The sequence below is a fragment of the Pipistrellus hanaki genome (assembly GCF_964339955.1).
Source record: "Pipistrellus hanaki genome assembly, chromosome: 14".
NCBI classification, from domain to species: domain Eukaryota; kingdom Metazoa; phylum Chordata; class Mammalia; order Chiroptera; family Vespertilionidae; genus Pipistrellus; species Pipistrellus hanaki.
Window position 1 is genome coordinate 35,889,392 of NC_140516.1, and position 27,543 is coordinate 35,916,934.

Genomic DNA, 27,543 nt, shown 5'->3' on the forward strand with positions numbered 1-27,543 from the left:
GATGGACAAGTGGCCTGAGGAGTGAGGGGGGGTCTGCATCTTCTCTGCTCCAGACCAACAAAGCGGGGCGGCAGGATTCACACTGCTGTGCACCACAACCCGACCCACTTGTCTGGGAACAGAGAAGGCGAGGATCAGACAGGCGGTAACCAGGCTGTGCCGGGCAGACGGAAGCCTTGGGAACACTACTGTATCGAGAGCAAAGAGGCTGGGAAGAACCTGAGCTCAGAGGCAGCCATGCTGGAGCTCCCTTTCCATCTGAGACTGTGGTGCTCAACCACAGGCGGGTGTCCCTGAGCCCTGGACTGGATGCCAGCATCGAGAGGAAGGGGTCAAGACTGCTGCCAATGACCAGACGCTGCTCTCATCCCCGAAGGAGGCAGGTGATGACACACAGTGTTTCCAGGGATAATGCCTGGTGACGCACGTTTATTCTATGTCGGTCACAGCAAACCTCACACACCTAGACGACAGCCAGGCTGAGAATGCCACGTGGCATGAGCAGCTGCAGCAAATGAAGACCGTCCACTCTGCTGCACAGGCCGCTCTGGGCAGACGCACCGACGCCTCGCTGGCCTGTGCACAGGCACTGAGGCACGTCCCCAACTCCAGGTCCTAGGACATCTCTAACAGGCGATTCCCGTCTGGAATTCCCCAAATCCTGCGTGCCTCTGAGAACCACGCCCTGACTCCAACAGTTCATTCCGAGTCCTGGCTCTGCCAGACTGAGCCGCAGAGCCGCCCTGGGGGCCGGGGGTTCAGGGCCGACGCTCCTTTCTGCGGAGCTTGTGTCCCAGCTGGGATCCCCGCTGGGCAGCTTTCACCAGGCCTTTGAACTGTCCCTGCAGCTTCACCTTCTTCCTGCAGGACAAGGAACAGGGGGTCACATCTCACTGAGAACAGGGGGCCTCCTTCCCGTAATCTCAAAAGATGGCTCCCGCACCAGCAGGAATAGAGGAGCAGCGCGAGTGCTGCCCGGAAGTGGGCAGCCCACATGAGCTACCATCATGTTTAAAGGGGCAGTTCAAGTTAACAATACATGTAGGTACCAACTACGTGAAAAAGTAAAAATAAAACACTGGAAGAGACGTGGGCATTTGAATAAGAGCTTAATGAGAAGGCCCTCCAGAGCACAGCCCCAGCCCCCGCCCCAGCACCAGCCCCTGCCCCAGCACCAGCATCGTACCTGCGGTTGAGCTTGGTTCTGTTCAGTGGGATGTAAGCATAGGGGTCGAGCCGACCTTTCTTCTTCACGTCACCCTTTGCTTTCTGCTCACCCAGAGAAACAGAGTCAGCCAGGAGTGCGGGTTCCCCTTCTTCCCCCTCCCCACATGCCGGACCCTGCGTCCCCTCTGCCCGTCATCCCGTGCCTGAGGTGGCACCAAAGGCTCTTCCTGGCTCTAGAAACCAAGGTCTGGACTTTAAATGCTAACAAGACCTCTGTTTGGCCCTCCTCCTGGCTCCAGGTGCCTCTCCAGGACGGCACGGCTGCCCGCCCTTTCCCAGACGCTCTGCCCCCACCAACAGCTCTTACCTTGGCCTTGTATTCCGTCCCGGGCGTCGCCTTCTTGCCCACAGGGCGATGGATGCCAGAGCCTCCAGCTAGAGGGGGACAGAGGTCAGAAGTCAGACTAGGCCAGGGCAGCCTCCTCCGAGAGGTAATGAACACCTCTTCGGAGAGCGGTCAGGGAGATGGGTCACGGCCAGGAACCTGGCTCTGTCCCCTAACAACCAAGGACAAATACCTTTCTCGAGAAGGCCTGTCTTTTGCCTCACATGAACTTCCACTGACTTGATAAGACCACGGGGCTCCTCAGACTGACTTGAACCCACAGAGAACATATATTCTCCACTAACATAAAATACCAGCCCCCCCCTCCTCTCCATCCCCCCGAAAGCTAATCTGCTCCATCTGTTCTAGGAGAAAGAACTCAGGCTTTGAAGTCAGACAGACCTGGGTTCATCTCCCAGCTGAAACCTCAGGCGAGTCTCTAACTTTCTGGAGCCTCTTAACCTCATCTGTGAAATGAGGCACTACAGGCCTTCTCACACACCAACACCGGGAGACAGCATGGCAGCTCTCAGTCCACCGTACAGACGTGAAAGCTGTGCTTCAAGGAACCCTATACTGCCAAGGTCAGTGTCATTTCCAGCCTGCACTTCAACACAGCTGTGGAGGGAATCCTGCAGTGCTAACTTGGGAGGATTGCCAAAGTATCAGCCAGTCTTTGCTAGTGGCAACTGAGTGCAACCAGGCCGTACAACTTCGTGGCTCTGCCCATAAAAAACTGCTGAATACCAGTGACAGAGAACAGAGTTTCAAGAAAGAGTGGAAGCCTCACCTTGGTACTGAGGAGGCATCTCTAGCTCCTCATCGTCAGCCTCTTTCTGACGCTTGAGCTTCTGGTGTTTTTTCTACAAAGGGGTAAGCAAAGCTCATGAACAGGGGATGTGGCCATCCTCGCGAGCAGTAACAGTAAAAGCAATCATAGCCTGCATCAGCAGGAAAGGCCTCTGCCAAGCACTTGATCCCCTACTTATAGGTGAGGGCACTAAGGCTCAGAGAGGGCAAGTAACCATTTAAGATCACACAGCGAGGCAGGACAGAAGCAAGGCTCCAGCTCAGATCCTCACTGCTGAGCCTGAGCTTGTCTTGGCTTCTCCACTGCTCTGCCTCTCCACTGAAGTCCCCACACAGGGCCCCTTCTGGGGACTCAGACCTCAGCTTAGCCCCAGTCTTCCCAGCAGGTAAATGAGGTTCTCAGCCCCTTTGGAGAGAACAGCTTCACCAGTCCTTTGCCTGAACTTCACTCCCCTCTCCCCAGGAGTCAAACACTCACTGATCCCCTACTAAGTGCCAGGCCCTGGGACGCAGGACACAGGACAAACTTCTTGTGGTCCAGGGAGTCTCAGGCAGGTGGGAAGCTTCTGCTCATACCATCATCACTGTCCCTCACCAATGCTACCATCCCAGGAGCTGTGAGCATGGAGCACAGGACAGCTCAGCTCACCCAATTATATCCGACAGGAAGTGACTCAGCACTTACTACATGGCAGCACCCGGTTAGGTGCTCCAAGGGGAGGGGGCCTGACAGCAGCCCAGCCCAGCCCAGCCCAGTCCAGGCCAGCAGGAGACCTGGGCTTAGAAAATGACGAGGCCAGGCAGAGGAATGTTGTGCAGGAGACCTCAGACCAGTGGGCTAACAGCCTCGCTGTGGTCTAGGCCACAATGCCCGGGAAGCCTCTTCAAACTACCGATTCCTGGGGCTCAAGCTCCCCAGGGGACCCCCAGGCAGGGGGGCTTCAGGCCCCTCCTCTGAGGAGCACTCACTGGCTTGAAGGCCAGGCAGAGTGGAAGGTGTGCCAGGTAAAGGGAACAGACTGCAGCACACGCAGGGTGTGTCTGGGCGACGTGGGCACAGCAGAGTGGCCTTCCAGTGGGAAACAGAAACTGGCTGGAAACGGGACTCTGGCTGCATCAGAGCGTGATAGCTCAGCTTGTTCTCGGTTCAGCTGGCACCTGGCCACAGCTATGTCCGCTGGCAGCTGCAGTTGTCACTTGTCCCCTAGCAGTTTAATGAGGTCATAACTGCAGGCAGAGTGGGGTTTAGCAACTGCCACTCAATAAAGCCCCTGGGATCTCGATGGCAGGTGATGATTGCCATGAGCCAACTGTGGAGTGCGGCCACCCAGGTCCTTCTCGTGGCCTTGAGACGGCCCAGTGCTGCGGCATGGAACCACGGGGCCCTCCCCAGAGGGTGTGGTCAGTTCCCGCTCTCCCGGAGGAAGAGGAGGCCGTGGAAGGGCTGCAAAGCCACGTGTGCAGCAATCAGGGAGGCTTTGGGCAGACAAGATTTCCAGGAAAAATGCAATAGCAAGAACAGTCACGGCTTATTTAGCATCACTAAGTGCCATGCACTTTACATATAAGCCAGGATTTAGGTTCAGGCAGTGACCCTGAGCAGGGTATTTATCTTCTGTGAGCCCCTCTGGAAATGGGGGTGATAAAGAGTGATTGTGGGGCTCTCAGTTATCCCTCAATGGTGGGTGCCCCCAATCCATGCGGGAGCTGCCCCTTGGAGCATGCAGGTCAGCGGTTGCTCTTGCAGCCTACACAGCACCCCCCTCAGGGAGACGGGGGTCTCTCTCTTTCTTCCTCCAGCTGAACAACCCAGCCAACAGTGAAGGAAGCCCCTCCCAAGCTCCACAGAATGGTCAGCCATGACACTGCTGTGGAAGGCGCACACCACACCCAGAGACAGCCTGCTGGGGCTCTACTGAGCAGCCAGGAAGCACAGGTGAGATTAGGTCTGAGGGCTCGGCCCACCGTCAGCAGGAATTACTCACACTCCTGACGCCCAAGTCTCCCATCAGGTCAGCCATCTCTTCATCCTCCCCTGGAGCCGAAAGGAAGAGAAGCCTGTGAGCACACAGGAGGCCCCGCTTTCCCAGAGGGGGCCCACCCCTCAACACACACACATATTTCACCCCTCTTGGCTCATCAGGCTGAGGGAACTGCCAGCCACCTCCCAGGAACCCTGTGTCCTGTGGGAGCCGAGACCCCTGAACACCGACCCTCTCTCCTTCCCGTCCTACGTCCCAGGGACAACAGCCCTTTAAGGAAGTGGTGACCCCACTTCTGAGGTAGATAGTTTTCTCTGCAACTCTAAGGTAAACCCAGGTTTTCCAGGGAGCCAGGCACCCCTGCAGCCCTCTGAAGCACTTGGTATCATGCCCATTTTGACACAGAGAGGTTAAATGAAGAGTCATACAGCTGGTAAGTTAGGGGTAGGGGCAGCGGGAGAACACTGGTTAAAGGATGCTGTGAGTCGCGTGCCAGGGATCATGGAAGTGTGAACCAAAAAAGATAGAGGAAGACAGGTCTATTTTAGAAGATCTAAGCTTCTGTGATCTAATAGATGATATGTGCACAGAGGGAAAGGAAAGACGCAACAGTACTCGGAGATGTTACACCTGAGGGGCTCCTGGACAGCAGGAGACAATGGGTTCAGACACTTGAGAATGTCTGAGTGTGGCCCTTTCCACCTCTCAGTGAGATTCTGGGCTTCAGCCAAGTTGATACTTTTGAAGAAAAAAAAAAAAAGGAGGAAGAAGAAAGAAACAGAACAGAGCAGACGAGAGACCAAGAGAGCGTATTGCACATGGTAAGGGGAAGTACTGTGTTTTGAAAGTTTTGTTTGGCTTATAGAACTGTATAAATGGCTGCATTACAACACAAGAAGATTTCTTAATTTGGTCAAAAAAGTTTGAGAAACTCAACGAGTCTGAGAAAGTTGCCTTAGATACAAGCTGTTACCTTTGCTTCTACGACAAATGGTCTGAATGAATGAACAGATGAACGAATGAACGAATGAACAACCGCGCACAGCCCTGGCCCAGGCCAGAAGCAGCTGCATCCCCAGACTGGGCAGGCGGACCCACCTTTAGAGCCTTCCTCTTCCTCCATCTTGGTGGTGGCAGCATCCTCCTCTTCCTCCCGGATGATCAGCCGGCCATCGGCGCTCACTTTGAAGCCATGGTCCTTCTTCTTGCCCCGGCCAGTCCCAGGCTGTGTGGCTGGCATGGCAGAGTCCGGCAGTGAGGAGGTGGAAGACCAGTCCTAAGCCTCTCACACCCTCATCATAACCAGTAAGACCAGGTCTCTGCCCCAGATGGGTGCCCACAGCACAACAGTGCGCATGTGTCACGGTGAGAGGTTCCCACTGGCCTCCATGCAAATCACCCCGACCCCGAACAGGTAAGCCTGCTTTCTGAGCTCAGGGGCCAGCTGATTCTCGCTTACCTAGGACTCGCTGGGCCACCTTGGGGTCGAGGAAGTTGAGGGGCTCATCCCCGCCGCCCTCCTTCAGCCACGCCTGGCTCCTCTGCCGGCGCAGCCTCCGCTGCTCCTTGCCCCGGCTCCTCTCCTCCTCCTCACTGTCCTCGTCCTCGGAGTCGGCCAGAATCTCCTCAATGCTAAAGCCAAGAGAAGGCAGGGCCAGCTGGGCACTGCCTGGGCAGGCCCCGGGTTGGGCGGGGACCAGGCTGCCAGGACACCACCATGTTTCTCACCTGTCACCCTTGCCCTGGGCAGGCTCCTCCTCCTCCTCCTCCTCTTCCTCTTCCTCCTCAGCAGCCTGGGTCAGAGCACGGTGCCTCTTGGCCCGTGCCTCAGCTTTCCGGATGTTGACCAGGACTTTGTGGTACTCCTCGGGCAGCAGCCCCTTCACCAGCTCAAACCTGAGGGGGCAGCGAAGGGCAGGTGAGGTGCACTGGCCAGAGTGTGCCACCCAGAAGTAGCAGGTGTGCAGCCAGAGCCCTTCCAATGACAGGGAAGAGACTGATCCCCACCCCAGCCTGGCCCTTTTTCTGCAAGGTCCCTGGTGGGAGGAAAACCCAATTCCTCCCGCAATCCCCCATTCGGTGCACAGACCCAAACTTGCGGATGAACTTGGTGAACAGGTTGCGAAGCTTCATGCGGAAGTGCCGCCGCATGTCATCTGACAGTTTCCCGATGGCCTCCATCTGCGGGGCAGGGCACCAGGGTTTCAGGGGGAGGGCGCCCCCCACCCTGCCTGCCCCCACACAGCTGTCCGGACGAGGGAATGGGAGGACCAGGGCTGGCTAAGAGGTGAGGGCAAGACTGGCCGGTTCCTGGCTCAGCCCTTGCTCCAAAGAGGCTCCAGGCTGGGCAGACCCCACCTTCCCCCTGAACCCGCCTTCATATCCCGACCACCTGCCAAGATCATACAGCTCTAAAGTCTTCTGAACAGTGTTCAACATCTTACATGCATCATCGCATCGAATCCTTAGGACAACCCAGTGAAGAAGATATTACCATCACCCCCAATTTACAGACGAGGAAACGGGGGCACAGGGAGTTAGAGGCTGTTAAGTGGTCACAGAGGAAGGAGTTAGCCCAGATCTAATTCCATGGCTTGTACTTTGCCCCCAAACACCACCAGGTTTCTCTTGGTTCCTTATGTCCCTCTATCGCCCTGAGCTCATCTCTGGCTGGACTGCTCTCAAGCCTTCACGTGGCCTGGCTTGGGAAACGTGTGGGTGGCAAATAGTATCTATAGTGTCTCTCAGTGGGCTGGGGGATAGAGCCCAGTCGATTCTTTGAAGGGCTCTTATCAATTCTAATAACTGCAGAGCAGAGGCCTGCTGTGGCTCTTCTTCCATCTCTGGTCTTTGGTTAGGCTGCAGGCTTTGGAAGGTGGGGGCAGGCTATGCTGACTCTCATCTGCCCCTTCTCGCCTTGACCCAAGGTCAGATATGAAGACAGCAAGAAAGATCCCCCTGGAGATCTGATGCAACTCAACCAGCTGGAGAGGGAAACAGACAGTGGGTACAGCACAAGAGGACCTGACAGTCCCAGCTTGCTACATGCCTTGTGAGCAGCCAGAGGGGGTCAGAGGGCCCAATACCAGAAGGCTCTTCTGGTCTTTCTACAGCCCCGCAGGGTGTCCGGAGGAGCCTCAAACCCAAAGACCAAAATGCAAGAGGCAGAAAAAAGGATGAGGGCCCTGCTGGGGGAGCCCAGAGTCTCAGTCCTGAGCTCTGGGTTCTGTTCCCAGGGCTGCTCTCACTATCAGTGTGAGCTGGAGCAATCTCTGAACTCAGTATCCCTGTCTGTAAAATGAGGGATGACCTTTGCACTATAGAGCCCTTGCTTCTGTGGAGGGGCCAAAGTGGAGGGTGTGACAAGCAGCAGCCTGGGTGCTGCGCCCCTTCCTCCACCAGCTGCCATTCCCCTTCTGATCCCTTGCAGGGCCCCTGCATGACCTTCTGCTGCACAAGACTGCATGTGGCTAAAAGGACGCTTGAAACTTGCTGGCCTTGAGGCTCACTGGTCCCATGATGGCAACCTGGAGGCCACATCGCCACCCACAGAGGGGAAGGGGGCCCTTACCACCAGCTGCACGTGCTTGGCCAGGTGTGCCACGTTCATGACAACCACTGCCACCTTGATGAAGCCCAGCGCCGACTTGACCACGTCACGGGTGCGGGAGGCCAGGAGCAGACACACGTTCTCCAGCAGCTGCTCCACCGTGCTGGTCCCCATCAGACCTGGGGGGCCAGAGGGCCACTGTCAGAGGCACCCAGAACCAGCCCAGACCCTGCCAGGTCACAAGAGTGAGAGCTAACACTGAGGGACTGCCGTGTGCCTGGCTCGGCTCTGGTCACCTTCCAGGGAGTGTCTCCTGTGGTCCTTCAGCCGCCCTAGGAGGAGGGGCTGCTTTTCTCCTCCCTTTCAGAGGGGAGAGCCAGGCTCCAGGGGGACTGTAGAACCAGGACTGAAACCGGGACCACCTGCTCCCACCCACTCAGAGCATGGGTCGAGAGGCAGCAGAGATGGGATGCGGCTGGGCTTGGCTCCAGTTTTTCTACCACCCTTCCTTGACCTTTCCCTACCTGGTGGCCACCCTGTCTGACCGCCTGGGTTTTCTCCTACACCGAGGGCTTCCCAGGCCTTCAAGAAAGAGCATGTACCTTTAAACTCGAAAAGGAGGTGGGTCAGGGCCAGGATGCTGCAGCTGACCATGGTGACCGCGCCCACGAGGCCGGGGTAGATCAGGACGAGGTAGCGCTGCAGGGCCTCTGGGAGGGCGGAAGGCAGGACAAGTTGCACCAGGCAGAGCCCAGCCCACATGCTGCATCTCAGGCCCGCCGGGTCTGGCAGCAGAGCGTCCACCCAGCCCCGAATTACCCAGGCCTCACCTTCCTGGCTCGGGCCAAACCGGAGGAAAGCGTGGCCCATCTCCACCAGCAAGGCGAACGCGTTCTTCCGAGCGCCCACTGACACCTCCTTGGTACACAGGATCACCTGCCCAGACAGCCCTGTAAGCATGCACTCCGAGCTGGCCACCCTGAGCTTGGTGGCCCGAAGCAGAGTGAGGAGGTTGAGGCACCCACACTCCCAGTCCGTGAGTCAAGCCCACCCCCGCTCCCAACACGACCCTCCCCTGATCCTGACGGGCCTTTAGGAGCCACACTCCAAGGAACCCCCAAAACATACATACACCTTCTCCTGCACCCTCACCTCTGGGACAAGAGCAGTAATGAACTCCTCGTGCTCGGCTGTGAGCTTCTTCACGATATGTATGAGGCACTTCAAACGGGGCTGCAGGGCAGAGGGACGATGGTCAGGCCCACTCAGTGCCACCCAGCCCCTGAAGTGGCCCTCTCCCGGCGTCCCGACCTCCCTCAGGCAGAGGGGGGCGGCCCCGAACCCTCACCCTCTTGGCAGGAGAGGAAGTGGTCCGCAGCGAGTCCAGCAGGGTCTTCTTCAGGTCATCAAGGTGGCTCTGCACGAAGCGGGCCCCGGGGCCCTGGGGGCTGGCACACACCTCCTCCAGCACGCGGTAGGCCTTCTTCTGCACCCCATGGGCCTTGCTCTGGGAGAACACAGATGGATGAAGAGGGGGACTGGAAGTTCATCATCCATCTGATGATGTTCTCAGAGCAGTCACCATTAACTGAGGCCAGCACTGGAGGGGATCCAGAGAAGCCGGCCCTGCCCTCTGGAGCTCGTGAGGTCTGACAAGAGGGCCGGCAGAGTATGGACGGCAGGAGGCTAACTCTGCGCCAGGCGGAGATGCTGCGGGAAAGGAGCCAACCCATTCCACTGACATCCCTCTAAGTGATGTCCACGCCAGCAGCATGAACCTGCGGTGCCAGGAACGCACCAGGCCTGCCATGGTCTTTCTACTGTCTCTCCTTTGCCTGACCCCTTACCGTTCCAAGGGCATGCTCTGTTGCTCCCCCAGGACACCCCTCCTGCCCTGGACTTCAGGGTCTGCCTGAATGATCTGGCTCACTGCTTATTAAACTGCCGCAGTGGTGATGACTCTCAGGTCACTGCAGGCCTGAGTTCTGCCTGGTGGCTGGCCACAGCATGTCAGGCAGAGGACCTAGCATGTGCAAAGGCACAGAGGGGACCTTATATCTTCAATGCTTCAAACAGTTTAAGGAGGCCAAGTGGTGGTGGGATGAGGATGGACAAGGGGAAACAAGTGATTAGAATGAAGATCAGGCTGGGCTGAGATGGCCCAGTGAGTGAAGTGATCCAGGCAAAGGAGTATGGCCGTGTTTCTATCAGACCTCACCTTGGCAGGTGACCTCACCTTGGCAGGTGACCTCACCTTTGCAGGTGACCTCACCTTGGCATGTGACCTCACCTCGGCAGGTGAGGTCTGAGCAGGACTGTGCATTTTAGCCACTTTGGCATCTATGTGACATGGACCAGAGTACAAAGCACAGTCACACCACAAGAAATTAGATGATCTTGGGCAGCAGTAAGGGATGAAGACAGCTCCTCCCCTTTTCCAAGAAGCCCATTCCTCCCCACGTGTGGCTATGGGCCCCAGCCCCAGGCTCACCTCTAGGTAGGGCCGGATGGTGGAGTACAGCTTGCTGATGGCAGCTTCGTCAGCGTGGGGAGCCAAGGCCACAACCAAGTCCAGGACAGACAATCTGCTCAGGGCAGGAGACCAAGGAGGGGCTTAGCGAGGGCTGGAGAAGGGCACAGACTAACACTGTCCTTACATCCACAGGGTGAGGGGCAGGTGGGAGAAGTCAGGATGAAGACCAAGGGCCGTGAAGGAGCCCATGGACAGTAATCATGGCTTGCACCTAATGGAGGATTCATCAGGTACCAGTCATTCCCGCAGGTGCTTTACCAGTGTCAACCCCTTCAATTCTCACAGCAACCCTGCTGCAGGTACCATTCGCCTCTCCGTTGTGCAGATCAGGGCAAAGAGCAGTTAACCCAGACAGAGTTCCCAGGGCCCCCCTCCTTTCCTAGCAGGCAATACTGCTGCTCCAGAAAGGAGTCACTCAAGCCCTGCAGTGGAGCTGGGACATTCAGTATCTCAAGCCTTTCCTAAGTTATCCCAGAGAACCCCACCCTCCAGCTCCCTGGGCGACTCCAGCTCAAAGGGGGGACTTTACCTGGTGAAGTCAGAGCTAGCAGGGTCCAGCACCTTCTCACTGGCTTTTTCCAGGAAACCATTCACCAACTGGCAGCCCCAGGGATGCGAAGGAGGAAGTTGTTTAATAGAGAAACACAGAAACACAGAACTGTACCTCCTTGCCCTCCCGTTTAGAAGCCTCAAGCCCACGCTGGCCCAGCCATCATCGCTGGAATCCTGAGGGCACAGGCCCAAGAGAGCCCTGCTGGGTAGGGCCTGAGGCTTTCCAATGCTCCTGACCCAACACTCCCCGCCTGGGAGCATTCTCCCCCTGCCTACCAGCTCACCTGGGGATCAGTAATAGTAAGGTACGTTTTGATGGTTTCCAGCACGGCCCGGCGAGGAGCTGGTGTGTCCCCGGCGGCAACAGGCTGCCCATACAAGTTGAAGAGGATTGGCAGAAAGTTCTTTGCAAAACGGCTCACTTCAGCACGGTCAGCCTCTGGCAGGAGGACCAAAGTTTGCATAAAGGGGGCTGGAGATGATCTGGCAGGCAGTAGCCAGATGCATCCTTTCAGAGGACCCGTGACAGGACCGTGGGTGTGGGGCTTCTGAGACAGAAGAGGCTGAGACCAGAGCCAAGAGAACCAGGTGCCACCATGGCCTATGCTTCTCCTTGGCTCCTGTCCTGGGGGCCCGTGGAACCCTTCAGCACTGACTGGATAACTCCCCAGATGTCGGTACATTGGGGGTAAAGAGAGAAAAGGGGCGTTTTTTTGCATCCTTGGGTCCCCAGCCAAAGCCCCAGGTCCTTGCAAAGGATGAACCATGGCTCAGGCACTGAGCCACCGCAAGCCAGGAGATGGGGGTCAGGGGACTTGTGCCCTCACAGCCATCCTCCCACAAGCCCCCGGCCCCAGAGCCTACACGAACCTGCCTCACAGCCCTTGGTGATGAGAGTGCGCAGGGCCTGGCACACCGTGACCCTCAGGTCTGGGCGCTCGCTGATGGCTGTGCCCAGTGTCCGCGCCAGCCCTTTAAAGGAGGCGGCTACATCCGTGGGCCTCGTGCAGAACCCGGGCAGGAGGGTCCAGATCTGGGGAGGGTGGGGATGGTAAATGAGAATGACATTCAGGAACCTACGCCCCCGCACTATCCAACCCACATCCCCCCACCTGACCCTTTACCTGCCATTGAAGAGTGTCATAGATCTTGGACTCCACCATGCGGTCCACCTGGGCCAGGTCCGTTGCTGGAGTGTAACCAAGGACACAGTGTGACCCTGGGCACCCTCCTACCCACCAGGCCCCCTTTTCACCAAAACCAAAAGCCCAGTGATGAGGTCAATGTTGGTGATTCCTTCCTCCCCACAGATGGACACTGTTCCCTCTAAATACCTAAGACTTCGCCTTCACCAGTTTGGCTCAGAGGACAGAACATTGCCTGCGGACTGAAGGGTCCGGGTTTGATTCCGGTCAAGGGCACTTGCTTGGGTTGCAGGCTCCATCCCCAGTAAGGAGTGTGCAGGAGGCAGCCAATCAGTAATTCTCTCTCATCATTGATGTTTCTATCTCTCCCTCTCCCTTCCTCTCTAAAATTAATAAAAATATATTACAAAACAAATTAATTAAAAATAAATTCCTGCCGAAGCCAGTTTGGCTCAGTGGATAGAGCGTTGGCCTGCGGACTGAAGGGTCCCGGGTTCGATTCCGGTCAAGGGCATGTACCTTGGTTGCGGGCACATCCCCAGTAGGGGTGTACAAGAGGCAGCTGATCAATGATTCTCTCTCATCGATGTTTCTAACTATCTATCCCTCTCTCTTCCTCTCTGTAAAAAATCAATAAAATATATTAAAAAAAAAAAAAATTCCTAAGACCTATATAAGACAGAAAGTAATGTCTCCCCATTGTCTTACTCACCCTATCTCTTCTGACTTTCTTACATTTCTTTTTTTATGATTTGAATTTATTGGAAGGACATTGGTCAACATGAACACATAGGTTTCAGGTGTGGGTTTCTATGTTATAAGCTCTGTATGTTGTACCACATGCCCACCACTCAAAGTCAAATCATATATTGGTCTTATGTTTCTTTAAACAGACATACACCTTAAAAACATAAGCAAGATGTATTATACATATATTGTTCTAAAACCTTGTTTTACTTGACAATTTCTGTGTGACAGGCTGTGTAATGGGCACTTACACGATCACTTCACTTTATCTTCATGTCACAATTATCATTCTTATTTACGGATTAGAGATGAGCAGCAGATCCAAAGGAATTGAACACACTTGCCCAAAGTCAACCAACTGCAGTTATAGCTGAGCTATGACTCTGATCTGTTCAACTCACCATCTACAGCCTGTGTCTCTTTCTTTGTAATGACCACATCGTGTCCCACAGTGATGTTACACATCATGGTGTTACCATACCTAACTTCACTGCAACCCACTGATGGACATGTAGGTTGTGTTAGGGTTTTTGCTAGAACATCTCTGCATATGTATAAGCCGCTGTGTGCTTGTGTAATTAATTACTCCATTAGTGGGGAGCAGGCCAATGTCTGCCAGCCAAGGGCAGGCTCCTACAATGGGGGCAGGCCAGGCTATGCCTTCGAGCAGAGAGGAGGGACAGCACACTGAATTAGGCACTCAAGCACTGGCGGGTCACCTGTTTGGCCTAGGGCTGGGGTGCTGGGCCAGAAGCCCTTCCCGACCCCTCTGGCTGAGCTCCCGGAATGTGGTGGGCCCCATACCTTTGCTCTTCAGGGTGGTAGCCAGGGGCAAGAAGTAGGTGGTGAAGAAACCAAGTCTCGTTTCCCGGACATGGTCCCGGATGACGGGAAGCAGCCAGCTCCGTGGGAAATCCAGGGTCTCCCTGAGAGGAGGCAGGAGAGGCCCAGTGAGGAAGGGGTGACAGCTGGAGGGCAGCACACCCGTCAGCACGCTCCCTGCTGAGCGGGGAGCATGGCGGGCCTGCTCTGTCCTCTCTCGCTGACCCCACACGCCACACGGAGACTTCGCCCAAAGGAGCGGACACCCTCCTGGGGGACAGCAAGCCACCTGACCCTTTCAGGGCTCGTACAGAAGCCAACCAGGGTCGCACTTACTCAGAGCCGTCAATTTCCAGAGGCACAGCCTGTAAAACCACCTCAGGCCCCATGCTGGCCACCGCAGCCCCCACTGCCTGGTCCAGAGCTGCCGTGTGGGGGAAGTGGGGGGAGAGGCGCAGGTCACACAGGGACTGGAGACACTGGAGCAGAGAGATGAAAGAGCATACATCAGGATGTACTCACACAGCAAGCACCATGGCTGAACCAAAGTCTCTAAGATGATGAGGTCAGTAGCGTGAGCCCAGGTTAAGCTCTGGGTCAAAAGTCACAAGCCAGGAACCAAATGTAACCCACTGATGCTGTCTGATCCCTCCCCAATGCTCCAGGATTTTAAAAAAATTCTGTATTTTTAAAAATATATATATTTTACTGATTTTCCACAGAGAGGAAGGGAGAGGGATAGAGCCAGAAACATCGATGAGAGAGAAACATCGACCAGCTGCCTCTTGCACACCCCCTACTAGGGATGTGACCACAACCAACGTACATGCCCTTAACTGGAATCGAACCTGGGACCCTTCAGGTTTCGACAAAATTCTGTATTCTTTAATAGCAAGTAAAAATCAGATTTTACAAATGTAGATTTCCAGTGTATCTTGAAAAAGGACAAGGTCTAGCAAATGCAGGCCTGTGTGCAACACCTAGCAAATGAACAGCCACTGAGGAGTGGCTGCCCCTCGAGGAGCTGCACCCTCAGGTGCACCCAGCCCAGACCCCTAGGGCATGCATGTCGAACTTGCAGCCAGCATGTTAAATAAACGAGGCATGTGGCCCGCCGGCCGTGAGTTTGACATGCATGCCCTAGGTCATCCTTCATGACCTCCCGGAAGCCAGGTGTGCCCACCTCATCTATTAGAGCCCAGCCAGCCGAGGAGCCTGCCATCCCAGGTGAAGGAAGCTGCCGTCAGTGAGTAAGGCGCCATGAGACCGGGAGTTGCACCACCTGCCGACATGGTGCCTGCGGCCTGTCCTCAGGTCCCACCCTCTCCCAAAGCTGACCCCTGACCCTTAGATGGCTTATTCTGGGCTGCGTGTAGTCCCCTTCCTGAGACCTAAGGCTGCTTAAAACACTATATTCATTCATAACAGAAAATTCAAAGGATTAAAACCAAAAGGTAACGGGTGTGGGTAAGAGAATGACACTGGTTCCCTATTCAAAACTATCAACTCCAGCCAACACTCGTGAGCAGCTGTGTGGGCCGGGGTCCCGCCCCTCTTCCTTCCTCCCATGATGGCCCAGTCAGCTTCCCGGGGGCACAGTACTGGGCACCTGCTATGGGCACTGTGGTGGTGGGTGCAGTTAAAAGTGCAGAGGTAACAGAGACACAGGCCCCTTCTCGTCCAAAAGCCCAAGTACCACTTCCTGCCCCGGCCCCAGCAGCCCCGCATCTCACCTTCTTCATCACAGGGTGGGCCTGCCTCCCACAGGCCTCGAAGAAGACACACAGCAGCTGCAACACGGAGCTCCAGGCCGCATGGAATTTGTACGTGAGGCCCTCCTCCACTGCCCTGCCAAGGGAGCAGCAGTCAGGGCCACGCTCACCCCCCTATACCCCCCCCACTCCCCCCAGCCCTGGCCAGGAAGTCAACAGCTACACCATGAGCTATAGACTGCCAGCTGGCCACTAGGGCAGGGCCCCTGGAAAGGCCAAAGGGGAGACCTAGCATTTATGAAGTGCCCACACTGCCCCCTGTGCTGAGTTTAATTTATGTAACCTTTGAGCAGGTTACCAAAAACCTGTGGGGCAGGTTATTTGTTCAATCTTCAGATGGTGAAACTGAGGCTCTGGGAGACGAAATAACTTGTCAGGGTCACTCGGCTGGGGGCCAAACCGGGCCTCCAAAGCCCATGCTTTCCTGGCCTGACCCAATGTGCGTGGCAGGGTGAGAACAGGTGGTCTGGCCCAGCCCCTCCTGCATGTGCACACCTTGCTTGGCTCCATCTCCCAAAATCTAGCCCCTGGAGGTTTTGGGCAAGAATGGCCAACAGGGGTCAGTGCGGGGAAAAGAATGGGCTAGGGGTGGGGCAACTCTACTCTTGCTTTCTATTCTATTCTAGTTGGGTGACCTCAGATTGTCCATCTGTAAAATGGGGTCAGTAGGACTACTAGTAGTTTCTATTTATTGAGCACCTAACTGGGTGCCAGGTACTGTTCTGACCACTTTGCACATATCACCTCATCTGATCCTCACCTGGGTTAGCCCCTTTAACGGATGGTGACCATGTCCCAGGTGACTGGCCTGAGAGTCCACACCCATGAGCACCACACCATGGTGCATGGAGCATGGCCAGGGCTCCAATCCACAGCAGCTGCTCCGGCACTGTGCACAGGGCCGGTCAGTGACAAGCAGAGACCTCTCATTACAAAGAACTTCCTACAAGGCACCATATTCCTTCTTATCTCAGATACTATGCTCTCACCTGAATATCTTGGCCACACACTGGGCGGGGCCTGAGGCTGAGGAGGTCACAGAGCCGATGTCAGCCATGTGAGGAGCCACACATTCCTTCAGGATCTCCTGCAAAAAGTGGCCGCAGCGGTCTAAGCACAAGGCAGCCCCCCGCCGTGCCACTGAGCCCTCCGATGGGCCTGCTTCTCGAAGCTTTTAGGAAGCCATCCCTCCCCGAGAACCTCCTCCCGGGGATGCAGCTGGAGTCTGAGGCAAGCTCTGGGAGAGAAAGGTAGCTGGCAGACCCCACTGTGCTCTCTGCTCCCCCCACTACAGCTGGGGCTCAGGGGCGTGGTACCTGGAGGCTCTGGGTGGCAGCAGTGACCACCTGTGAGTGGGGAGAGAGGAGGCAGGCCGTGGCAGTTCCAAAAAAGCGAGGGAGGTGACTCAGCCCAAGGTTTCGCTGCAGCCTGTCAAGACAAAACACTTCTGTGGGGCGGGGCTGGCCCTGAGCCTGGGGGCCCAGATGGCTCAGGTCCAGTGACAGTCACTCATGTGGGGGCTCTACGGGGCCCTTCCTGTGGGCAATTTTAGAAAGTGCTGTCAGTCAAGGAACAGCTACAGGTGGTAAAAAAAAAATTCAAACAGGTGCTTGCGGTAGAAAGTGTCTTCCTCACCAAACCTTTCTCCCAACTGACCCTCAGATGCACTTCCCAGGGGAAAATCAAGGTTAAGCTTCTCCAGTACTCTTCCGGCAGTTTTTACATGTATATAATAACAATCACTAAATTTATGTAACATTTATCACATGCCAAGTACTGACATCACCTGCATTCATTCATTTAAAGCCTACAAAAGCCCCCACAAACAAAACACAGAACATGTCACCTTACAAAACTGAGATTAAGTGCCATTACATTAACATTTCACAGATGAGGAAACCGAGGCTCAGAAAAGTCAAGTAACTTGCCCAAGGCCACCCAGCTAGTGGAGGGAGGGTCAGGACTCACGCCCTGGTAGATGGGCTCCAGAGTATGCAAATAATCACAGCATCCATGCTGCTCTGCACCTTGCTTTTTCTCAATGGATCCTGAAGGTCTTTCCACATCAGCACACACACACCTACTTCAATGATCCCTGACGGCTGCCTAGTATTTCACTGTTTATACGTAACCAGTCCCCTCCTGGGCACGGTTAGGCTGTCTCTAGGTTTTTTTTGCCATTAAACACAGTGCTACAACAAACATCCCAACACAACGTGGAAGTTCTGTGGGATAAATCCCGAGAAGCAAAGCACAAAGCTATTTTGCCATTTTCCAGCACCTCCAGGTGAAAGGTGAAGGGTCTGGTACAGGAAGGACATGGGCCTTGGCAGACCTGGCTGTGGCCCTGAATAGCCTCAGACCAGCTGGCTCGAGTGCTTCAGTTTCTGGTTTATGAAATGGGCGAAGGCCTTCTTCGTAGGGTGGTTGTGATCAATGCTGTGAAACATAGTGCTGGGGGGGAGGGGGCAGGCCAACGGGAACCCTTCAGTGGAGGGGAGGACAGACACACAGGTGGAGCCTCAGGGGTCTTAGAGACCCTCCTAACAGGCGAAATGCAAGTCACCAATTGACACACCGATTCTTCTCAGCCTTACTTGGGAAAAGTGGAATTGTCAAGAGACTACTGCTATTAAATGGTCAAGTTCAACTGTGAGTGTTATGTCAGAGACACAAAGCAGAAACTGGGCTCACAGGACTATCCCCGAAGAGGGGACATTAACTCAGGTCGGGAGTGGGAGAGAGCTACAAAGTGGATGATATCCTCCGAGTGGGAAACCAACTGCACAGGATGACAGCCAGGGCGGCAAGATCAGATGGCACTTGGGCCCCACCCAAGGGCAGTACCCTCGCCCATCCTTGCAACTAGTTGGCCAATGCTTAGGCATCAGCCCCAGCTAACACAGGCTGTGCCACCCAGCCCCATGCCTCGTAAAATAGGAGGTGGCTGCTACACACTCAACATGGAACTGCTGCCATCCCCAGGAAGCTGAGCCCCCTCCAGCTTCCAGCTCATGTCCTTCCCATCCGCACCGCAGGGCAGGCAGCCTGGCTGGAGGCCCTGGGCCACGCCTCCACCTCACCTTACCTGACCAGGTTGATGTGAGCTTTTTCCATGACCTTAAGCCAGGCCAGCAGCGGCTGTAAGTCATTCTCACTGGGAACGTAGTCATACAAGGCCTAGAGGTGAGACAGGAAATAAGCAGGTATCTGAGTAAATGCGTTCAGCAGCAGCCCAATGACGAAGACCCCTTCTATCCCGAGGCTGCAGCATGTCCCACTGACAGGCCTACACATGCGGCCCCCAAAACGCAGCACCCCCTTGGCCTCCCAGCTCCATGAACCCTTCCAGTTCTGCTTCTATAGAAGTTTCTAGGAGCAGCGGAGTATAACTTGGGTCACACAAGCCACTGTGAACCTGACAAAAGCCATAGAGCCGTTCTCTGGAAAAATGCACATGAGCACACATTTTGCACACATTTTTGAACTTTCCCCAAATCTATCCACCAGATCCCTAACGTTGAGAATCCCTGCTCAAAATCCCATGCTGAAATTTTTAAATTAACTACCACCAACTCAAGAGTCAGCTCCTCCAGCTCCTGTGGGTATGGATGTGGCTTTGGTGGAGTCTCCTGGCTGCCTGTCTACCACTCTACTGCAGTGGGGCAGCCCGGCCAGCCCACTCAACCGTACCCTGCAGACAAGTAACAGGACCACCCCACCCCAGCACAGCCTCGCACCTCCCCATCGCCAGGTCTCACCGTGATGATCTGGGCATTGAGCTCTGCAGGCAGGGTACCTGGGCCAGGCTTGGCATGGAAGAGGCTGTGAAAGGCCTGCATGGCACAGGCTGTCACCAGCTGGAGAGGACAAATAAGCTTAGTGAGCAACCTGCAAGCCCTGGGCTCCTCAACCTCCCACTCTAGTGAGTGAGCTAGGGGAAGGCTCAGCCCCCTGACCCTCAAACATACCCCCCGCACCTGGACACTCAGAGCACTGTCACTTTAGTAAACCTCGGCAGCCAGTAAAAAATTTTAAATGATTTAAAGACAATCTAGAAACATGAACAAAGTATTTCTGTTGTTGTTGTTAATCCTCATTTGAGGATATTTTTCCATTGATTTTTAGAGAGTGGAAGAGGAGAGTCAGAGAGAAGCATTGACACGAGAGAGACACAGCAATTGGTTGTCCCCCAATCACACCCCAATCGGGGCTGGGGATCAAGCCTGCAACCCCCTGCAACGGAGGTATGTGCCCTTGACCAGAATCGAACCCAAGACCCTTCAGGCCAACACTCTATCCACTGAACCAAACTGACTAGGGCATGAACAAAGAATTTTTTAACATTTAGGGCTAAAAGATAAAAGAGCAGGTTATGAATGGTTTGGATACCATAATCACAACTGTATTTCATGCTTTCATGTTAACTTATCCAATGAGAAAATATCTGAAAGGATACACAGTAAGTTCTTGGCACTATTTATCTTAGGAAGTGAGAGTTGAAGGGAAAACAAAGACTTCTATTTTTTACTTTATAAACTCCTGAAAGGTTTTTCTCTTTTAAACAGTGATCAAAATGTGTATGAGTAAACACTACAAGAGAACACAAAGATGACCAGAACTGTGCTAGAATGGCAGAAATGTAGGGGATCATTTTTATGTATTTTTAACATCTTCACACATGTCAGTAACTGGGGGGGGGGAGAGAAATAACTGTGATTCTAGTAGAGCTCAAGACAGGGAGAGGACTGAGCTTTACCAGCCCCACCATAGTTCCAGCTCACTCTGCTCTGATCTCTCAGACCAGCTCCCAACGGGACCAGGACCCAGATGCCGGCCCAGCCTGCCTGACACTGGGGATGAGATGGAGTCCTTGGTTGTAGCAGGGTGGTGGGCAGGAGCAGGGCCAGGGCAAGGAGACACTCAGGCCCTGCCTTTGGCCTCACCAGGGAGTTCCCTGACAGCCAGCACCACGGGCCTGGGGTCTGCGGCTAGATCCCCACCACCCTCAGACCACCCTCAGTATGCCCCTGCCCGCTGACTCTCAGCCTGAGCTCACCACATGGCTCAAGGTCATGACCCTGAGGAGAGTCTCACTGCAGCTCTTCACCAGGCCCTCGGGGAAGCAGGGCAGCAGGTCCTTCAGCAGGGTCAGCATGTGCAGTGTGGTGGTGGCCTCCTTGGAGCCTGGCAGAGCAAGGGGAGCTGAGACTCCAGCCCACTCACTGCAGCGGGCCCTGTCTTCCCCACAGGCCCCACCCTCAGCTTGGCTCTTACCTCCAGACTTCTCTATCTCCTGGATGCAGAACTTGGCGGTGGATGTGGCAGCAGGGTGGTGGGCAGGAGCCTTCTCACCAAACATGAATTCACTGCCCTTGATGACCGAGCACACTCCATGCTGGGCAGCCTTCCGGATCTGAGGAGCAAAGGAAGGGGGTAAGGGCAGGGCCAGCATTCAACCAGCAGCTGGGGTGGTCGGCCCAATCGCCCACCAGAAAGTAGTGACCACACACCATCCACATGGTCAATGCTATATGTTGGCCTTCAAGTACAGACACCCGAACTATGGAGTGAGACAAACCCTGCTCTAGTACCTGCTTTCCTCCTAACTCACCACGCAGCCCTAAGCAAGCCAAGCAACTTAATCTCTGAGCTGCCATGTCCTCATCTTTACAGCAGGGAGCCATTCACTCACTCAGTCATCAGCAACATCGAGCGTCCACCAAGCCAGCACTGTTCTCACACTGTTCCCAGTGCTGGCGGTGTGGCAGCGAACAGAGCAAACAACTCAGGTTCCACTCGGGAGGCAGAAACAAACAACCCTACGTCAGAAGGTAAAAGTACTTTGCAGACAATAAAGCAGGGCTATTACTCTTTATCCGACAGTCAGAAAAGTGTCACTCCAGCAAAGTGACACTGTAGCAGAGACCTGAGGAGATGGAGGGAAAGGTCACGTGGATACCCACGGAAAGAGGCGTGACCACCTGGGTAACAGCGCTCAGCCAGTGACTGACGACTATGACTGGTGTCACTAGCTCATGCTTCCTGCCCTGAATTTCAGGAGGAAATGATGGCCTACCAGCACTTACTGACACCTGCCTCCGCGGGAACTGCCCCTGGCCTGTGAGGATCACCGGAGCCTCCGCCACCCTCACAGCAAGGATGATATTATTAGCCCTCTTTCACAGCTGGGAAACTGAGGCTCTGTGATTAAGTGACTTGCTTAAGGTCGAAGCACAAGCTGTGAGTCCAGCATCCAATTCAGGGCGGTGTGACTCCAAAGCCCCCCTCAACCCTCCGGCCACTGTCACTAACCTGACACTACCCAGTGAGGCGGCAGAAACCCGGAAGGGCCCGACAGGGAACATCCCTCCTGTAGGAGCTGCCCCTCGCTTTCTGGGAGCTGGGCAGATGGGACCTCAGAGGCAAGAACCCAGGACTCTGGTCACGCTCCCCATCCCACTCAGACAAGCCAGCCCCGCCCCGCCCACCCCCTGGAGCGGCTGATCCATTCCATATTCTGGGGGGCCCGCAGTCTCACCTTGGGCTTGGCGTGCACGGTGAAGCTCAGCAGTCCGTGGTACACCTGCAGGGTCACGGGGTAGCCCCAGGCCTGCAGGTCCTGCTTCCGCAGGAGGGTGGCCAGGCACGAGAGCACCTTGAAGAGGAGAGGCAGGGTCTCAGCTCCACTCTCTTCAGCCAGGCAGGGGAAAAGCCCAGCTTCTCACCGACTCCACACAATCCCAAAGGGACCCATCTGAGGGTCCACAGGGTGCCCACACCCCTCTCAGGGAGCACCCATGCTTTGGCCGCTGCTCTGAAGACAGCAGAGGAGAAACCGAGAACCAACTACTCACCCATCGGAGGGCGGAGGTGGAGCCACTGCTGGCCTGGGCTGACAGGATGCTCATGAAGGCTTTCGAGGTATCCGAAAACTTCTTAATGAGCACAGGACTGGGCACGCTACAGGAGCGAACAGAGCAAGTCAGAGTCCCGGAGGGGCCTCCGAAAGCAGCTGGTACAGCCCTGCCCTGGTCTGAAGGAGGAAGCTGGACAGAGTGAGGCAGCACTGGCCTGTCACTCAGCAAGTGAACAACAGTTAAGACAAGAGCTCACCCCTCCTGACACCCCGTAGTGAGATCTCCATGGCACCTGAGCTGCCTGCCTCCCTCGCCTTCTTCACTACCCATTCTCTATACCACCTACTAGATGGGATATATAAACTCATGCCATTCCTCTCTCCACCTTCCCCCTGGTGCCAACATTCCACCCCATCACTTCTGCCCCACTGACTGCACCAGGGCTGCCCCCTTGCCAGGCTCCAGCACTCCGGCTCTGTCTACAGGCTCCCGAGCTGCCCCCTGAGCCTGATGCAGAATGCCACCAATACTCCAGTATCCTTGTGTTGTTTAACAGTGCCTTGATCCTGCCCCTCCCGTCCACACTCCCTTCTCCTCTCCACAAAGAGCTTTGGGTCCAGACAGAACCCAGAACTCACCGCTTCAGGACAAGGTTCAGCAGGTAAGCAACGGCGGCCAGAGACTCTGGGGACTCCACCGCTTCCATCGTCGTCATCTGAGGACCAGATCACAGGGGGGTGCCATGTGGTGCATGCTGGGCAAGCTGGGTGCTGGGGGGCACCATGTGCCCAGCAGAACAGTTATGACCAAGAAGGCTGTCAAAGGTTCAAATCCCTGAGATGCTACTGTTTGTCCTGGGCTGGCAACTTAACCTTTCTGTGACTCAGTTTCCTCACTGATAAAATAGGGATAACAGTACTTATAAGTTGTTGAATGAAGATGTGTAAGACAATTAGAATACCGCCTGGCATAAGATAAAAACCTTATATTGCGGTATGTACGGGCGGGGGGGGGGGGGGCATTGGTATATGTACAAAAATAATTTAATAAAAACAAAAACAAAAAAACACCTTATATTGCTATGTAATTTACTCCGTTTTTCTAGAGCAGAGATTAGCAAGCTTTCTCTGTAAAGGGCCAGATAACAAATGCTTTAGGCTTTGCAATCTATGTACGGTCTCTACTGCATATTCTTCTTTGCGTGTTTTAACAATCCTTTGGAAATATAAAAACCACGCTTAGCTCTCAGGCTGTAAAGAAAGAGGCCATGGGTCAGATTATGCCTTTGGGCAGTCGTTTGCCAACCCCACTCTAGAGTACAGTGGCTCTAAAAATGACTGAGGGTTCCCCTAAGGTTCTGTTTATTTAGGTTATACTTACTGATATTTGCCACAATAAAATTAAAACTGAGAAAATTTCAAACCACAAGAATATGAAGGCACAACTCAATTAATTAGCTGTCACCAGATATCATGTAACTTCTGGAAAACTCCACGGTACACTCATAAGTGAGAAAGAGATAAATGAAGTCCTAGTATTATTATGGAAATAATTCTGACCTAGTCAACTCCCCAAAAGGGTCTTGGGGACCACAGACCACACTCTGAAAAGCATTTTTCTAGAGGCTCCCCTGGGCCTTACTTAGCTTCATAGATCAAGGGGATAAAACCCGGAGTAGTGGGTTTTTGTCTTACACAAAAACGCAACAAATACCACTAGCCTTGCCCAGCCACAGGAGAATGACTGAAGTACTTTCACCTGTTCAAGGTGGTGCTTCGCTCCCCATATGCCAGGGCACCGTCCTCCCTCTAGAGCTGCTCTGAATATCCACCCCCAAGCCACACCCACTCACCAGGGCTGCAAAGTACTCGGTCTCCGTCTCCTTCCCTCCCTGGGAGCGAATCACCTCTGTGACAGCAGCCAGAACAGCACAGATCTGCACACGAAGGAGAAGGCACCTGTGACATCTGTTACACATCTAACCCCCCTCTTGCTCCTTCACAGACTAATCTTTTGGTAGCCCAGAGGTTGAGCAGCATTCAGAGACAAAGGTACACACAGCACAGAGCTAGCACACAGGAAACTTAGAACATATTTGCCAGAATTCAACAATGATATCTATTATAGAAATACCTGTACAAATGTGTGAGCACTTTATGGACAAATGTGTTTACCACAGCTACAAATTTGGAACAACCAAGCAGCCACCAATGGGGATTTAATATTATACTATGTAAAGCATCTCATTGTTTTTATTTATTTATTCATAAATATATTTTATTGATTTTTTACAGAGAGGAAGGGAAAGGGATAGAGTTAGAAACATTGATCAGCTGCCTCCTGCACATCCTCACCAGGGATGTGCCCGCAACCAAGGTACATGCCCTTGACCGGAATCGAACCAGGGACCTTTCAGTTCGCAAGACGATGCACTATCCACTGAGCCAAACTGGTTTCGGCCATCTCACTATTTTTATATTGGTTTTATGCTGAAATGATGTTTTGGATATACTGGGTAAAATCAAATATATTATTAAGATTAATTTCCTTGCGGGGTGGCTCAGTCAGTTGGAGCATTGTCCCCAACACCAAGTTTCAGGTTTGATCCCTGAGTACATGAAACAACTGAATGATGTTTCTCTTTCTCTCCCTCTCCTTCCCTCCCTCCCTTCTTCTCTTTCTAAAGAAGAATCAATAAGAACATACCCCCAAGTGAGGATTTTTAAAAAGATTAATTTCACCTGCTTTTTACATTCTTTAACGTGGCTACTAGAAGATTAAAATTATATTTATAACTTGTATTACATTTCTGTTGGACAGGGGGGTCTAGAGAGATATACAATGATCCATTAATAGTAGCTACCAGGAAGAAGTTGGTAGAACAACTTTCACATTTCATTCTACTCATATCACTTTGGTACCATTTATAATTTTGACATTTTTCTTTCTTTCTTCTTTTTAAAAAAAATATATTGTATTGATTTTTTACAGAGAGGAAGGGAGAGGGACAGAGAGCCAGAAACATCGATGCCCTTCACGGGAACCGAATCGGGGACGTTTCAGTCCGCAGGCTGAAACTCTACCCACTGAGCCAAACCAGTTTGGCTTTCTTTTTTTAATCCTCACTCAAGGATATTTTTTCCATTGAAGTTTTTAGAGAGGAAGGGAGGGAGGAAGGAAGGGAGGGACACTGATGTGAGAGAGACACATCAATTGCCTGTCCGGGGCCAGGGATCAAACCTGCAACCAGAGGTATGTTCCCTTGACTGGGAATCGAACCTGCAACTCTTTTGTCTGAAGGGTGACACTTTAACCACTGAGTAACCGACCAGGGCTCTTTTTTTTTTTTTTTTTTTAAATAAGAGAAAGTTTATTTAAAAAGTTAAAAAGATAGAAGTGAGCCAGATGGGCTGCTTAAGCTCAGGAAACCAGTTACAGAAGCAAAGGAAGGCGGGCCCTTGGAGCTCAGGAGATGGAAAGGCAAAGGTAATGTTCTGGGGAAACCAAAGGGGACTGGAAAGGCTCAGCATGCTCCGAGACGGAGAGCATGCTGCCATTCTTCATTTAAACAATGAAAAGGAGCCGAGACTGGTTTGGCTCAGTGGATAGAGTGTCGGTCTGGGGACAGAAAGGTCCCAGGTTCGATTTCGGTAGGGGGCATGTACATTGGTTGCAGGCACATCCCCAGCAGGGGGTGTGCAGGAGGCAGCTGGTTGATGTTTCTCTCTCATCAACGTTTCTATCTCTCTATCCCTCTTCCTTCCTCTCTGTGGAAAATCAATAAAATATAAATAAATAAAAAAGAAGCTATAAAAAAAATGAAAAGGAATAAAATATACATGATTTTAAAATATAAACTAAGGTGTTACATATGTAACATTTCCAACCTGTTACTTGGCATGAAATATTCAACAAATGTTTCTCAAAATATTCCTTGTAAAAAATCTTGTTTAGGTACAGCTGAAGAGAAGAATGGGAAATGTTTCTCCCATGAAGGACTTTACACTTGAGCAGGGGAGAAGCCGTTAGAAAAAGCAGAAAGTGGAGCCTGCCCCAGAAGTAATAAGTAGGGAATACCAAGGGAAGGAGAGGTGACGCATCATGCAGAAATCCCAGCTGCTGTCACCAGACACCAAAAACATAAAAAGCGCATGAGTGTGGTCCCTCTTCCCCAACCCGCGCCCTCCCGATCCTCCCCGCTACCTCCTTGTGGGCGGCCGAGTTGGACTCCCAGAAGCGCTGCACTTTGCTGAAGGTGACGTTCGTGCAGTCGGACAGGCCGCTCAGGAAGGTGGCTGAGGACTTCTCCGAGAGAGCCGGCACCTCCTCGCCTTCCATAGCCGCCTCCGGGGCTTCGCCCTTGTCCAGGCGCAGGGACCCCGACTGCAGCTCATTATGCAACTTCAACGCATCAACCGTCAGGTCGCTCTTTCCTGAAAACCCGAGGCACAAAGTAAGACTCCCCCAACGTCTACCCTTCTGTCCAGGAGGAAAAAAAGCATCACCTGTAAGAAACGAACCGGTGGGGTCCAGGCCCCCAACCCGAGAGGCTGAATTCTGAACGCGGTCCTTCTCATTAGCCCGCTGTACGCCCAGAACTTAGAAAAGCCACAAAGGGCACCCTCCTGGCAAAGGTTTCTGCTTGCCTGTCCCTGTCCTGATGGCATAAACGCCGGTGGGAACCGGCTGGGGGCTGCACTCAGGAGCATGGAAAATAAATGGAGGTGAAGACGCTTTGAAAAGAGCCACCAGATTACTTATAGCCACGAGTGCCAACTCTGACAGCCTGAGACAAGTCACTCCCTGCTGTGGGCTCAGTTTACGCGGCGGTTCAATAGGGGGGTGGGCCTTTTCAGCAGGCTCCAGACCCGACGATCTAAGATGAAAGGCCCAATGCCTGGGCCAGAGAGGCCAGACCCATCCGGACCCAGGCCCAGGCCCGTGCAGAACCCCGCCGCCGGCGCGCCCCGGACCGGACTCCGCTACCTGAGGGCCGGCTGAAGAAGCGGCTGCGGGCGGCCTGGCGGTGGCGGCAGATGGCGGGGTTGCTGTCGCTGCTGTGGCCTTTCTTCCAGCGTTTCAACTTGGCGGAGGCTCCGGAGGGCAGCTTCCCGGAGCGACCCATGTCGACTTGGGTTTGAAGGACCGGCTGCCAGGGACGCAGCAACACGCGGAGAACCCACGTGGGTTCTCAGCCCGCTCCGCTTCCTCTTCCTCT

The 27,543-nt window shown here is 53.9% G+C and overlaps 1 protein-coding gene across 1 annotated transcript; it reads right to left on the reverse strand.

Annotated features, from left to right (window-relative positions):
• Window positions 1-399: 399 nt before the first annotated feature.
• On the reverse strand, window positions 400-27,543 carry RRP12 (ribosomal RNA processing 12 homolog). The gene is made up of 34 exons (XM_084904050.1): window positions 27,312-27,543; window positions 26,529-26,758; window positions 24,178-24,261; window positions 22,964-23,040; window positions 22,323-22,428; window positions 22,007-22,123; window positions 20,743-20,881; window positions 20,525-20,652; window positions 19,227-19,325; window positions 18,554-18,645; window positions 16,782-16,893; window positions 16,455-16,552; window positions 15,427-15,541; window positions 14,030-14,172; window positions 13,676-13,797; window positions 12,104-12,168; window positions 11,850-12,012; window positions 11,264-11,418; window positions 10,957-11,024; window positions 10,386-10,479; window positions 9,243-9,401; window positions 9,047-9,127; window positions 8,725-8,830; window positions 8,497-8,604; window positions 7,916-8,073; window positions 6,434-6,525; window positions 6,073-6,240; window positions 5,804-5,976; window positions 5,443-5,577; window positions 4,348-4,397; window positions 2,343-2,415; window positions 1,535-1,602; window positions 1,187-1,269; window positions 400-861 (listed from the first exon to the last, which is right to left on the reverse strand). The coding sequence occupies exons 1-34, from the start codon at window positions 27,448-27,450 to the stop codon at window positions 759-761; spliced, it is 3,903 nt and encodes a 1,300-aa protein (XP_084760176.1). The 5' UTR covers window positions 27,451-27,543; the 3' UTR covers window positions 400-758.